This window comes from Phyllostomus discolor, chromosome 13 (genome assembly GCF_004126475.2).
Source record: "Phyllostomus discolor isolate MPI-MPIP mPhyDis1 chromosome 13, mPhyDis1.pri.v3, whole genome shotgun sequence".
NCBI lineage: Eukaryota > Metazoa > Chordata > Mammalia > Chiroptera > Phyllostomidae > Phyllostomus > Phyllostomus discolor.
This window is the reverse complement of record NC_040915.2, coordinates 51,405,125-51,419,617: the sequence shown is the minus strand read 5'-3', so window position 1 is coordinate 51,419,617 and position 14,493 is coordinate 51,405,125. Positions and strand designations below refer to the sequence as shown.

General features: G+C 51.8%; 1 protein-coding gene across 1 annotated transcript in view; it reads left to right on the top strand.

The window, feature by feature from the left end:
• The window catches only part of GCN1 (GCN1 activator of EIF2AK4), a 58,312-nt gene that overhangs the window by 4,546 nt on the left and 39,273 nt on the right, over nt 1-14,493 (top strand). Inside the window, exons 3-12 of the mRNA XM_028528847.1 lie at nt 5,470-5,533; nt 6,578-6,709; nt 7,167-7,275; nt 10,159-10,257; nt 10,351-10,485; nt 11,264-11,332; nt 11,463-11,571; nt 12,667-12,741; nt 13,029-13,157; nt 14,218-14,268. Coding sequence (XP_028384648.1) covers nt 5,470-5,533; nt 6,578-6,709; nt 7,167-7,275; nt 10,159-10,257; nt 10,351-10,485; nt 11,264-11,332; nt 11,463-11,571; nt 12,667-12,741; nt 13,029-13,157; nt 14,218-14,268 — 972 coding nt within the window. The remainder of the gene's footprint in view (nt 1-5,469; nt 5,534-6,577; nt 6,710-7,166; nt 7,276-10,158; nt 10,258-10,350; nt 10,486-11,263; nt 11,333-11,462; nt 11,572-12,666; nt 12,742-13,028; nt 13,158-14,217; nt 14,269-14,493) is intronic.

Below are 14,493 nucleotides of genomic sequence, written 5' to 3'. Positions count from 1 at the left end.
TTGTTGTAATCTGCATTGAAACAGTTGGTTAGTTTATCCATTTAGGTACCAAAGGTTTGAATAGTTTTAACCATTTTAATTGGAAACAGTTCTAAAAGATAGTAACAATCTTTCTTTCTTTTTAGTTTTTTAAAGATTTTATTTATTTATTTTTACAGAGAGGGGAAAGGAAGGAGAAAGACAGGGAGGGAAACATCAATGTGAGAAAGAAACATCGATCTGTCCCCTCTTGCACACCCCCAACCAAGGACCTGGCCCTCAACCCGGGCATGTGCCCCAAACCGAGAATCCAGCCAGCAACCTTTCGGTTTGCAGGTTGGCGCTCAGTCCACTGAGCCACCCTAGCTGGGGCCCAACTGTCTTTCTTAAGTAATTTACCAGATGCAAAAACATTTTCTTTGTGACTTGGGACATAATTTTTCCAGTCAGTGTTGGGTGGAACTCAGCAAGATGGTAGCAGGTGATTGGCCAGTAGCAGATTCCAAACTCAAATAAGTGTGGGAGATGTCACATCTGTTAATGCCCACCAGAGGTTCACAGCGTATTCCAGGAAGGTGTTTTAATTTTATAACGCTTTCTTTAATTTCCTATTTTCCTCCAACAGCCTCCCAGCCCCTGCCCTTTTTGAAAGCCGTTCAGGGTCTGGGGAACCCATCTTTGGAGATGCTAACTAAGCACATACATTCATCCTGATTTTGTGCTGTAACTGAGGGCTGTCCCTGCCACCGGCCGGGGTGTGTAAGACTGGTTTGCCTTTGCCCAGGCGATCCTGGTTAGTTTCTGAGTTTCCTGTGGCGTGTTTCGCAAATGCAGCGGTGTTTGTCGGCGTGTGGTCCCCAGGCCAGCAACATCGGCAGCGCCTCGGAACTGGTTTGAGAAACGAATTCTCAGCTCTACCCCAGCAACACCAATTTGAAAACCCTGGGTTGGGGGAGAGGGGAGCACAGCGTCCGTGTTTTAACAAACGCTCAGGGTGAGTCCTGTGTTTCCGAAGTCCGAGGGCCGTGGCTGTAGAGGGTCGGGCCTCCCTTTCCGTCAGCTTTGACCTCTCCTCAGTCGAGAGCTCGCTTTCTACCGCTCTTTCCCGAGTTCTCGTTCGCTGCTTCTGGTCTGCTGTTGCCTGGTAACGTACCCCAGCTTGTTAAAGTGGTGTGTGAGTGAAGTGAATTGCTGTTTGTGAGCTTCTACGAGAGTCTCCCAGGTCTTAGTGCTTTAGTGTGTGACTTTTATGGCATCTTCAAAAGTCTTTCTGGTCACTCTTCCCAGCAGGGTCCCAATTAGACAAGGCTATTGTTGACAGCTTACTGTCTGTACACACCTTCTGAACCTTAATGGCTGGCTGGCCCTGCTAAGGAGCTGCTGGGCGTTGCAGTTTTTCCCCTCTTATGGAGTAAGGGGTATGGGTGTGTGTGTGTGTGTGTGTGTGTGGAGATCTTTCAGGGAGATTTTACTCTTCAGTCACCCTGAAATGCTAATACAGTTCAGGGTGGATGATATTTCTAAAATGTTTCTAGTTTTTGATATATAAGCTGATTGTGGGAAGTTAACTACTCTGCACGAAATCGTTAGTTCTCAATTTTCTAATCTTCTGAGTCGCAGCAGGAGCCATTGCGTAGTGACCGTCATCCTGGCTTCTCCTTTTGGCGGGGAAGCTGGTACCGAGTGAGTTAACCGAAGGCGGGGTGAGGTATTTTCGGTCCGGCTGAGGAGTGGGAGACTTTCTCAGAGCCCTCTGACCCTCGATGCAGTTGGTCAGCGTGGCTCAGCCCGGCCCGGCCCTGAGGCCTCTCTGACGCTCCCCTCAGTCCTGCCGTCATGTCCTTGAACCCTGAGACTTTGGGATGCAGCAGGTCCTGTGCCTGATCTTCCCAGTCACGGACCTCTGCTGCAGCAGTCGGCTATGAGGGGCACGGCTCCGTACTCAGACAGGCTTGTGTTCTAGCCACGGCTCAGCCGCTAAGGCCGTGTGACCTGGTTCCAGCTACTTAAGCTGTCTGAGCCTTACTCCTTGTTTTGAGCGTGGCGAGAGCGGTAGTGCCTCGCTCACAGGATTGGGGTGAGGCGTGAGTGCAGAGAACATGTATGGATGGAGCTTCACGCGGTGCCTGGCCAGCTCTGGTAAGCTCCTGGTGTGTGTTAGCTGTCACTGTTACTGTTCTCTTGGCTACTACCTGGTTCTGATCCTAGTCACTCTTTTCCTTGGTTACCGAAATGGCCCCAAATCCAATGGACCAGTACAGTATTCTGGGCCTGGGGGAACTGGCCCCGCCCCTCTTTTATTTCCCCTCCATTGGGCAGGCCCCTGAAGGGTGAGGCCAGCCCTCCCCGGGCCTGCTGCTCTTGGTGCCTCCATGCTGGTCTCACGCTGCAGCTTACACCCCGCTCTGCTCAGACCCCTCTCCTTTTCGTCTGTGTGCTTCCGTCTGGCGTGCAGATCCCGTCCCAGGTGGGCTTCCATTATTCAGCCCTGTTGTTCAGCCAGAGTTGCTCTTTCACTTGGCTGGCCTGCTTGGTTCCCTGTGTCTTGGTTTCTTCGTCTTTTTTTTTTTTAAGATTTTATTTATTTATTTTTAGAGAGGGAAGGGGGCGGGGAGAGAGAGAGAGAGAGAGATATCAATGTGCAGTTCCTGGAGGTTATGGCCTGCAACCCAGGCATGTACTCTGGCTGGGAATCAAACCTGTGACACTTTGGCTCTCAGCCCGCGCTGAATCCACTGAGCTACGCCAGCCAGGGCTGGTTTCTTCGTCTTAAAGTGGGCTCAGGCCTGGGACCCATCTCATGGGGATTCAGTGGGTTGCCGTGTGGGGAGTGCTCAGGGCAGGGCCTGGCACCTTGGGCGCACTGGGGAAGTGCTGGGACTTACAGTGCCTCCTCCTGCGTCCGGAACAGGCATTGCGAATTCCACCCCTGCACTTGGCTTATGTTAACGCCACCCGGCACGTATGTCTCCTCCTTTCTGTTTTTCCATAGCCTGCTAACCTATTAGGCCAAACGTCTGCATTTTTAAAACACTCCAGGTACAGATGTTTTTCCCCATTCTGATCCCTCCTACGACTCTAATTTTTGTCCTAGGTTTTAAAACCGTTGATTAGAATGTACATGAAGAAAAGCACGCATAGCATAAGGAACAGCTCACGGAATGATCACAAACTAAACACACCCGTGTAACCAGCATCCAGATGGAGAAGCAGGAGAGCCCCAGCATGCTAGCACCTCCACTCAATAGCTTGTTCAGTTCTTTTTTAAAAATATATTTTATTGATTATGCTATTGCAGTTGTCCCATTACCCCCCCTTCATTTCCCTCCACCCTGCACACCCTCTCCGAGCACTCACATTCCCCCCTTTAGTTCATCTCCATGTGTCATAAGTTCTGTAGCTTCTACATTTCCCATGCTATTCTTGCCCTCCCCCTGTCTATTTTCTACCTACCATCTATGATACTTACTCTCTGTACCTTTTCCCCCTCTCTCCTCCTCCCACTCCCCTGGTGCTAACCCTCCACGTGATCTCCATTTCTGTGGTTCTGTTCCTGTTCTAGTTGTTTGCTTAGTTTGCTTTTGTTTTTGTTTTAGGTGTGGTTAATAATTGTGAGTTTGCTGTCATTTTACCATACATGTTTTTTATCTTCTTTTTCTTAGATAAGTCCCTTTAACATTTCATATAATAAGGGCTTGGTGAGGATGAACTCCTTTAACTTGACCTTATCTGAGAAGCATTTTATCTGCCCTTCCATTCTAAATGGTAGCTTTGCTGGATAGAGCAATCTTGGATGTAGGTCCTTGCCTTTCAGGACTTGGAATACTTCTTTCCAGCCCCTTCTTGCCTGCAAGGTCTCTTTTGAGAAATCAGCTGACAGTCTGATGGGAACTCCTTTGTAGGTGACTGTCCCCTTATCTCTTGCTGCTTCTAGAATTCTCTCCTTCATTTTAATCTTGGGTAATGTAATTGTGATAGGCCTTGGTGTGTTCCTCTTTGGGTCCACCTTCTTTGGGACTCTCTGAGCTTTCTGGACTTCCTGAAAGTCTATTTCCTTTGCCAGATTGGGGAAGTTCTCCTTTATTATTTGTTCAAATAACTTTTCCACTTGTTGCTCTTCCTTTTCCCTTTCTGGTACCCCTATAATTCGGATGTTGGAACGTCCGAATTATAGATGTCCTGGAGGTTCCTAAGCCTCTCCTCATTTTTTAAAATTCTTATTTCTTCATTCTTTTCTATTTGGTTATTTCTTCCTTCTGGTCCAATCCATTGATATAAGACCCAGCTTTCTTTCCATCACTATTGGTTCCCTGTGCATTTTCCTTCACTTCACTTAGTGTAGCCTTCATTTTTTCATATAATTTGAGACCAAATTCAACCAATTCTGTGAGTATCGTGATCACCAGTGCTTTGAACTGTGCATCTGATAGGTTGGCTCGCTTAGTTGTCTTTGCTGTGGAGCTTTGATCTGTTCTTCCGTTTGGGCCACATATATATATATATTATAATAATAATTATTATTATTTTGTCTTGCGCCTGTTACATATGAGGGGTGGAGCCTTAGGTGTTCACCAGGGTGGGGCAACCTAGTCGCTGGGTTGTGACGTTGTATGTGGGGGTGGGGTCCGAGAGGGAACAATGGTGCTTGCTTCGCTCTCTCTTGGATTTCAGTCCCTTCTGTCACTTCCCACAAGCAAACTGGGCCCTTTTGGTGCTGATTCCTGTGTGGGTGGGCTTGTGCACGCTCTAGGACCCCGTGGGTCTCTCCAACAAACTCTCCTCTGAGGCTGGGAGGCCTCAACCCCCACAGGTGTTTTCAATCAGTGCCCAAGGCTCTATTTCCCAGCGCTGGGACCCTGGGTTGCGAGCAGTGCCTTACTTCGCAATCGCCGCCTTGCTGGGTCTGCTGGTTGCCACCCCTCGGCTGGGGTCTGCCAGCCACCGCCTGCGCGCCTAGGGTCCACCTGCTGTGGTCTTGTACGCCCGGGATGCCTTACACGCCTGGTCCCACTGCTCTTTGTGCCCTGACCCCTCTCTGCCTGGCTGCCCGACTCCACCCCTCCTACCGGTCTGGATGAACGTGTCTATTTTAACTCCTTGGTTGTCCGACTTCCCCACAGTTCAGTTTTCTGTCAGTTCTGGTTGTTATTCTGTTTCTAAATTGTTGTTGTCCCTATCTTGGTTGTGCAAGGAGGCACAGTGTGTCTACCTATGCCTCCATCTTGGCCGGAAGTCCCACCTGTTCAGTTTTGAGGCTGTTTGTATTGCCTCAGTTTCATTCATTTAACAAATGCCCACCTGAGAGCTTTTCTGTGCCTGGTGTTTTCCTAAAGGCCTGTTTTATCCTTGCTCTTTCCTCTTGGGAGTTCTCTTTCGCATGAACAGGGAGTGTCCAGTGGGCAGAGGTCGCGCCGGACACGATGCCTGGCTCGAGCAGATGCTCACGAAGCGGTTTTTACTGACTAGTCTCTGTATAATCTCTGGTTTCAGATCTGCCGGAGGGAGCAGTGAAAGGGCTCTGCAAGCTGTTCTGCTTGACTCTGCATCGGTACAGGTGAGTCCCAGCCGGAGGCCCAGAGTCCGGAGCACTTTGCGCCGGCAGGTGGCGGTAGAGGGTAGCGGACAGACCCCAGGGCTCAGAGTGGGACTGCCTGGGTGCAGTCTGGGCTGTGTCACTTACTAGCTGCTGGACCCCAGTCAAGTCCCTTAGCCTCTCTGTGCCTCAGGTTCCTCGCCTGGAGGCAGAATGATGCCATTACTCACCTCATAGGTCGAGGTTAGAAAGCACGAAATGCCTGGAACAGTGCCTGCCACGCTGTGAGTACATTAGTCATGCGTGCGAAGCACTTGGCCTAGTCTGAGGCCCATAAGTGTTCCTTAAATGTAGGTGTCGCCCTTACAGTGTTAATGGCTCATTTGCCCTTATTTTATATATATATATATAAATATAAATTAAATATAAAAATATATATATTTAACTCTTTTTTTTTTAAAGATTTTATTTATTTATTTATTTATTTTAAAGAGGGAAGGGAGGGAGAAAGAGAGAGAGAGAGAAACATCAGTGTGTGGTTGCTGGGAGCCATGGCCTGCAACCCAGGCATGTGCCCCGACTGGGAATAGAACCTGCAACACTTTGGTTCGCAGCCCGCGCTCAATCCACTGAGCTACACCAGCCAGGGCTATTATTATATATTTTTTAAAGATTTTATTTATTTGAGAGAGAGGGGAAGGGAAGGAGAAAGAGAGGGAAACATCAGTTGGCTTCCTCACCCACACGCCCAGCTGGAGACCTGGCTTGCAACCCAGGCATGTGCCCTGACCAGGAATTGAAACGGCATGTTTTGGTTTGCAGGCCAGCACTCAACCCACTGAGCCACACCAGCCGGGGCTCATTTGCCCTTGATTAGCTGCTTCCAGAATTTCTGGAGGAGGTAGATTTACCTAGTTATTTCCTACTCCCATTGCCTGTGATCCTCTGGAACACAGTGCAGCCTGATTTTTCTGAGAAGATCAGGAAAAGAGCAGCACTTGGCCCAAGCCGCCTTGCCCCGGCCCACGCCCCGTGTTCACGTGTCTCCTTCATTCCTCCCCCTAGAGATGCGGCGTCCCGCAGGGCCCTCCAGGCCGCCATCCAGCAGCTGGCTGAGGCCCAGCCAGAAGCCACTGCGAAGAACCTTCTGCACTCCCTGCAGTCTTCGGGCATTGGCTCCAAGGCAGGCGTCCCCAGGTCAGTTTTAGAGGTGGCGGCCCGCAGGGGTTGGCGGGGTCCTGCTCGGGGGAATCTGATGCAGGTGAGCTGCACCGAGCAGGTGTGAGCATGCCTGCCCCCTTTCCCCTGGCGACTGTGAATGGCACCGGCAGTCTGCCTCTGCAATGGGGGGAGGAGCCCGCATGGCGGGAGGGAACACCAGATGCCCACCAGGCACCAAATGGGAGAAACCATCCTTTTGGTTATGTTTTATAGTAGTGAGTGCAACAAAGATGGTAGTTTGGCCGATGAGACCTGCACCCTTTGTCCTGAATTGTCACTGATGATTTCTGGGAGCTAGTTCCAAGTTCTCAGTTGTAGGTCAAGGGCGGGTCCTATACACCGATCAGGGCCTTGCGGTGACCATTTGTCCTTAAGGTGGAGGCTGCTGCTCTGCACTCACCGCTTGCCTGCCCTGCCCTCTCCCCCTCTGCAGTAAGAGCAGTGGCTCGGCCGCCCTGCTGGCCCTGTCCTGGACCTGCCTCCTGGTGCGCATTGTCTTTCCCTCGAGAGCCAAGCGGCAAGGGGACACCTGGAACAAGCTGGTAGGTCCCTCAGGTCTTCAGAGTCGTGGCGGTTAGCTCTGCACACAGTTGGGGCATGCTCGAGCACGTTCTCTCTGCCAAGTGCTCTTCTTGGTGATGGTGGCCTGGCACTTTGGATTGTCCTGAGGTGTGTGACTTCTGTGGATGAGCATGAGAGCAACATGATACATTCATCTGTTTATCAGCCGTCTTGGAGCTGCTCCGTGTCAGGCATGGTGCTAGGCACTGGGAATACGGTAACAAGTGAGAGAAACGTGGTCCCTGCCTTTCTGGCGTATGTGGAAGACGTGGCAGGCTGGACAGGGGCAGGCAGCCAGGGCGCAAATAAACTGGTGAAAACACTGAGTAACTCACTTGGGGATTTTTTGCTCACCATTCCATTCCCTGGGTTTGGGTCTCAGTGTTGAACTGGCCAATGGAATGGAGTTCTTGCCAGGTGTTTTGGTCCTTAAATTCTTGCCTCCTTTCACATTCCCTGCCTTGCCTTTCACTCACCAGAGATGGCCCAGCAGGCCAGGTTAGGCGGTTCTTTTGAATGTCTAGATGGGCTTCGTGGAAGGCAAGAGGAGTGGTCTTGCAGTTCAGTGAAAAGGACTCCGAGGACCTTGATGTGGGTCTGTGTCTTGGCATGAGCTTCGGCCAAGTATGTAACTTCTGAGCCTATTTCCTCACCTGCAAAATGGGAAAAAATACCACCAACCCCGTCCCCGGCCTCAAAGAGCCGCCATGAAGATGGGCTCAGACCAGGCGACAGGGCTGTAGAACTCGGGCAGGGCCGTGCAGGTAAGTGGGGAGTGGGCTCAGAAAACCAGGAGCCCCAGCTGGTCAGATGCGCTGACAGCCTTGTCCCTGGGAGCTCACCCAGCGCAGGTCTGCGGGTGACCGTGGAATGGCCGTCGGTAATGGCTGACGGGGACGGACACTGAAACCTCCCAGGCAGTGGACGTGCTGGAATTGGACTCCGTTCACAGTGTGGGTTTTCACTGGCAACAAAAGGCCTCCTTATAAGATGGTTCATCATGGGCTCCCTCCTAGGCTTATCCCCAATGAATTCTCATAACCAGTATCTGGGGTCAGTATGCCTGCAGGAGGAGCGAACACTGGGATGTCGTGTTCATGGGAACAAAAGCATCAGGAGCTTGGACCGCAGCTGTGTTTTCTGTGTCTTGAATCCTTTGCTCGCTGCTGATGTTGACAAGTTATAGTTGCCTCAGGTTGGGGCCTCCGAAGTGCCGGGCACGTGGGCTGCAGCAGGGAGTGTGACAGAGGACCGTGCTGTCGTGGTGCTTGCGCCCTTGTGGAGAAGGTGGACGACAGGCCCACAAACGAACGAGAACACGTGGAGTCCTGTGGCGGGAAAGTGGGCAGAGGGAGGGAACATGGTGGAGGGTGGTGTTGGGAGAAAGCTGCTCCGAGGGGTGTCGTTTGGGCAGAGACCTGACGGCTGCAGGGGAGCCAGCCAAGCCCAGGTTGAGGCTGGCACATTCCAGGAGGAGGGAACAGCAATATTGTTCCGAATGCAATGTCAGCAAGCTTATTATTTTCATTAAAAATTAAATTTAAGCCCTGGCTGGCGTAGCTCAGTGGATTGAGCACGGGCTGTGAACCAAAGGGTCGCAGGTTCGGTTCCCAGTCAGGGCACATGCCTGGGTTGCAGGCCATGACCCCCAGCAACCGCACATCGATGTTTCTCTCTCTCTCTCTCTCTCTTTCTCCCTCCCTTCCCTCTCTAAAAATAAATACATAAAATCTTTTAAAAAATCTTTAAAAAATAAAATTTAAATTTAAATTCTTTTTAATTAAAGAAATAAATGGTTCAGAGTTCAGCAGGCGTAGAAGGATATACTGGTTTCGTTGCTGGCCCCTGCCCCTGCCGCCCAGGACACCGCCACCGCCACAAGTTCCTGATGTGTGCGGGTCCCTTCTCCGTGGCCAGGACCAAGCAGATGTATCTGTACCAGTGATGGTGTGCTTTTTCCTTTCCACCTGCTTCTTCTCTTCAGCCCGTCTGGAAATTTGTTTCAGAGTAGTGTGTAAAGAGTTCTTGTTCTGTGTAACTGTCGGCCAGTCCTTTGAGTGGGCGTGCCACAGCACCAATGTGTAGCTAGTCCCCCTCAGTAGGCATCTGTGTTGTTTACAGTCTTTTATTGTTATAGAAAGTGTGGCAATGAATAACTTTGGACAGGTACCGTTTTGGACACACGCACTGGAATTCAGCACCCTTCTTAAGGACGCCCTTTTCCTCAGGCGGCAGGTCATGCTGCTCACCAGTGACCTTGGCACTTGCGGTGCATAGGGTCTCTTTGAGGTGTTTTGGTTGAGTCTGCACTATGTGCTTCGTTCGGGGTTGCAGCGAGCCGCACACGGGCCGGGGCCGTCTCACTGGCCGGTCTTCCTCTTCCGTCTCTCAGTGCCTAGCACAGTGCCTGCCATTCACTCGGTGTCCAGTAGGGGTTTGTGGTGCCGACACGGTGCAAGTTAAGGCAGGTGAACGAATACATGGAGGAGGACACTTGTTCTTCTGATGGCACCGAACCCGTCTGGGATTATATGTTCGTCTGTGTGTTTACTCGTTTAATACGTCTTCCTCTTCACTATAAGGTTCACGAGAACAGGGACCGCATCTGTCTTGTTCTCCCTGTGTTTTCATTGTCTGGCTCAGAGAAGGTGCTCAACAAATATTTATGAATGAAGCGCTTGAGTGGCCAGATGTAATTCCACGGGGGTGGAGGGAGGAGGGTGTGGCTGGAAGCGAGTGGGAGAGCCCTAGTGGGCATGATTGCAGGATGTGGCTGGCCCAATGGAGGCCTTGGCCAGGCCATGAGGGCCACGAGGACTCCATTCCCATTTCATGTGCTGACCTCAGCCTCCTGGTTCCGGCAGGTGGAGGTGCAGTGCTTGCTCCTGCTCGAGGTGCTGGGCGGCTCCCACAAGCACGCCGTGGCCGGTGCTGTGAAGAAGCTCACCAAACTGTGGAAAGAGGTGACAGGCGGCAGCAGGGGGTGGTGGGCATCGCTTCTCCTGTGCTACCCCCGGTGCTACGTGGCACATCTGCTTTGCACTTTTCCTCCGCAGAACCCTGGCCTGGTGGAGCAGTACTTATCGGCCATTCTCAGCCTGGAGCCCAATCAGAGCTACGCAGGCATGCTGGGGCTGCTGGTGCAGTTCTGCACAAGCCACAAGGAGACGGACGTGGTTAATCAGTACAAGGCATGTGGGCTCGCTGGAGGGCGGGGGGACCTGGTTTTGTCGTGGCGGCCCCAGCTGCTGGCCCCGTCTGGAGCTTGTTAGTTTTCTCACTCAGGACCCCAGCCTTTCACCGTGATGTATGAACTTTGAGAAGTTGGAAAGTTTTTGCTCCAGCCCTGGCATAGCCTGAGATGATAGTTTTGCCTGTTCATTTTGCCTGTGGTCATTTGTTCTCCCACAGTTGAGCAGCTGCCATGTGCCCCGCACTGTGCCAGGTGTTGGGCGTGTGGCAGTGAGCATGGGAGCTGTGAATCCCGTCCTAATCTATCTGAGATGAGCACTACAAAGGGAAATGCAAGAGCCCATGATACTCTGTAACCAGGACCTTACTTAGATTATGAGTCTGGGAACACATCTCTAATGGGGAAACTTAAAGGGCAGGTAGGCTTTAGCAAGGTCAAGAGGCGAGAAGTAGCATTTTGGGCAGAGAAAGCAGCCTGTGGGGGGAGGCCAGTGGGGTTGGAGTGTCTCGTTTGGGGTGGAGAGGTGTGTGAGATGCTGCCGGCGGGGTACCAGGCAGGCCGCGTGAGCTATGCTGTGGACTTTGGACTTGATCCCAGGAATGGTGGAAAGCCGTGAAGGATTTCTAAACGGGGAGTGGCACCTCTGTGTTTGACCCCATACAATTTGGGGCACTGATTTGTATGTTTTGGGAGACATTCCCACCAGAGGGATCCCTTAGGCCAGGGATGCGATACTTCAGAAGGCCGGGGTCTGACCAGGCCTTCGTGCTCTCTAGAGTGCCCTGCTGGACTTCTATGTGAAGAACGTCCTGATGAGCAAAGTGAAGCCTCAGAAGTATCTGTTGGTGAGTGAGGGGTGGGGCTTACGCACCTTGGCCAAGCTCAGCCCCACTTGCAGTGCTGCCACTCAGAGCTGTCCTTCGTTCTCCGTCTGTGCCCGTGAGGGCTGGGTGCCTGACTCCTCTCTCTTCACAGGACACCTGTGCCCCTCTGCTGCGATACATGTCCCACTCGGAGTTCAAGGACCTGATACTGCCCACCATCCAGAAGTCCTTGCTGCGGAGTCCGGAGAACGTCATTGAAAGTAGGTTGCCGCCGGATTGGGCAGTGGCAGGGAGAGTTGCCTGAGGAGCGGCATCCCCGACACCTGGCGGTGGGAAGCGCTGGGGGGGAGGTGAGGGGTGTGTTCACTGCGTACCTCATCCGGCCTTTCGGAGAGGGACCAGGGACCCTTTCAGGACATGTTGGAATTTATCGGCCCTCTTGGTAGAGGAATGTACAAAAGCATGTCAGCTGAGAATGCTGCACACCATGTTAGGGGTCCAGGGACCTTCTGGAGACCATTCAAGTTGAGAACCTCTGCTCTGGACAGTTTGAACTTGGTGTGGAGTTGGCACTTGAAACCATGGGACGTGAGGGTTCAGTCTCTGTCCTTTTTTTTTTTTTTCTATTTAAGATTTTATTTATTTGCCCTGGCTGGCGTAGCTCAGTGGACTGAACTCGGGCTGCGAACCAAAGTGTCGCAGGTTCGATTCCCAGACAGGGTACATGCCTGGGTTGCAGGCCACGGCCCCCAGCAACTGCACATTGATGTTTCACTCTCTCTCTTTCTCCCTCCCTTCCCTCTCTAAAAATAAATAAATGAATCTTTAAAAAAAGGGAATGAAGAAAGGAAATATTTATTAAACATAGTCATGAGCCAGATACCATACTATGTGTTAAAAAAAAGATTTTATTTATTTATTTTAGAGAGACAGGAAGGGAGGGAGAAAGAGAGGGAGAGAAACGTTGATGCGTTCGAGATACATCAGTTGGTTGCTTCTTACACGCCCCCAACTGGGGACCTGGCCCACAGTCCAGGTGTGTGCCCTGACTGGGTACCGAACCAGTGACTTTCTGGTCTGGAGGCTGGTGTTCAATCCACTGAGCCACACCGCCCAGGGCTGCCCTTTTTTATCTTGCTAAGGAGTGTGGGTGGTTTTGCTGATTGGGATGGGGCAGTACACAGCTTTACAGCAGAGCTTAGGGACAACGGTGTGACCACCCATGTGGCCATTTGGAGGTGAAGAGTGGTCACAGTTCTGTATGGCTAGACGGCAGGCCTCATGGCATTTGTGGGGAGCAGGGCAAAGTGAGTGTTACATGTGAGCTGACGAGGTCAGTGCTTTGTCCCCCTCAGCTATCTCCAGCCTGCTGGCGGCAGTGACCCTCGACCTCAGCCAGTATGCCCTGGACATCGTGAAAGGACTGGCGAGTGAGTGCCCCGCCCCCTCACCAGCCCCAGGAATGGCACCGTGGGTTTTGGTTGTACTTGTCCCAGTTATCATAGAAAATGGGGATGGGAACAGCTCAGGTTAGAAATGAGGCTTTAACCTCAATGACATTCGCATAGTTTCCTCCCTGAGGCCCGTCAGAGTGAGCGCTAGAGCTAGGACTGAAGCGCTGGGAGCCTGGCAAAGCCAGAGATAAAAGCCTGGCCGCTCAGCCCTCGGCGGCTCCTGAGCAGTGGCCGTCCGTCGGTCCGTCCGTCCGTGTGTGCAGGTCAGCTGAAGTCCAATAGCCCGCGCCTGATGGACGAGGCCGTGCTGGCGCTGCGGAACCTGGCCCGCCAGTGCAGCGACTCCGCGGCGACGGAAGCCCTGACCAGGCACCTGTTCGCCATCCTCGGAGGTGAGCGCGCCTGTGTGGCCAGGGGCCGGCTGAGGTGTGGGGCCTGACATTCCCCCTTCACTGGGACCCGCCGGGGGCCGGTGCCCTGAGTCTGCGTGTGGCAAGGCCGGGTGGCCCGGGGGAGGTGCCAGGCGGAGGGCGAGTATGCGCAGTGGTGACACAGGCCCGTGCAGGGCGGTGAGGTCGGGCGGTCTCGCTCTGACTTTTGTAAGTGTGTGCGTGACTGAGGGGAAAACCGGAGGGAAATATGCCAAAATGTTGATGATGTCTTTGGGAACCTGGGTGATTTTTAAGTGTTTTTCTTGATTTTTTTCTGTTCCTCAGATATTCTGTAAGATCATATTTCATTTTTTAGTCAGGAAGAAAAAAACTGGGAAATACTGGGTTGGCCAAAAAGTTTGTTTAGTTTCGTCCATAGGATGACTCTGCTGGCGCTCGGTTGTCTTCAACTTCATTAGAAACAGGTTTCTTGGCTTGGATTGTGACAGCTGTCGTATCAGCATGCATTTAAAAAAACATGCAAATTGGTGAATTTTTGTGCAGCCATTTTAATATTGAAGATGGAACAAAATACACATTTTTGGCGTATTATGCTTTATTATTTCAAGAAAGAGAAAAATGCAACGGAAATGTAGAAAGAGGTTTGTGTGGCGTATGGAGAAAGTACCATGACTGATCAAATGTGTCAGAAGTGGTTTGCAAAGTTTCTTGGTACTACTGACATTTTGGCCAAATAATGCTCTGCTGTGGGCTGTCTTGTGCACTGGAAGATGTTTAGCAGCAGCCCTGGCCTCTGCCCACGAGAAGCCGATAGTGGGAGATAGCCGACATACTCAAAATATCAATGAAGTTACTGGTGCAAATGAAAAATGTGTCATTTATTTTATGGAATAAACTAAATGGACTTTTTGGCCAAACCAGTATTATTTTAAACCCAGCTTTAACGCTGCACATTAGAAAGGCCACTTCTGGATACAAAAACTGTATCTTCGTGGCACGCACGGTGCCCTTGGGGAGTGTGGCAGGTGTGAACTCGAGTGTCTGCCATCTCTCCTCCCAGGCTCGGAGGGGAAGCTCACCGTCGTGGCCCAGAAGATCGGCGTCCTCTCAGGTACAGAACTTTCCCACAGGCCCCGGGAAGTGGGCTAGTAGATGAGGTATAATGTAACTTGTTAGGTGAGGAGAGTCCTCCTTTGGAACTTGACCCCTCTGACGTTCTGGGACACCCCAGCCTGGCTCCCAGGACCCTGCTGCCCGCCTGCTGGGCGAGTGGGCCCTGTTGAAGTCTAGTGGGAGGCCTGGCATCTGGGGAAGGTGGGACGTGGGAAGGGGGCAG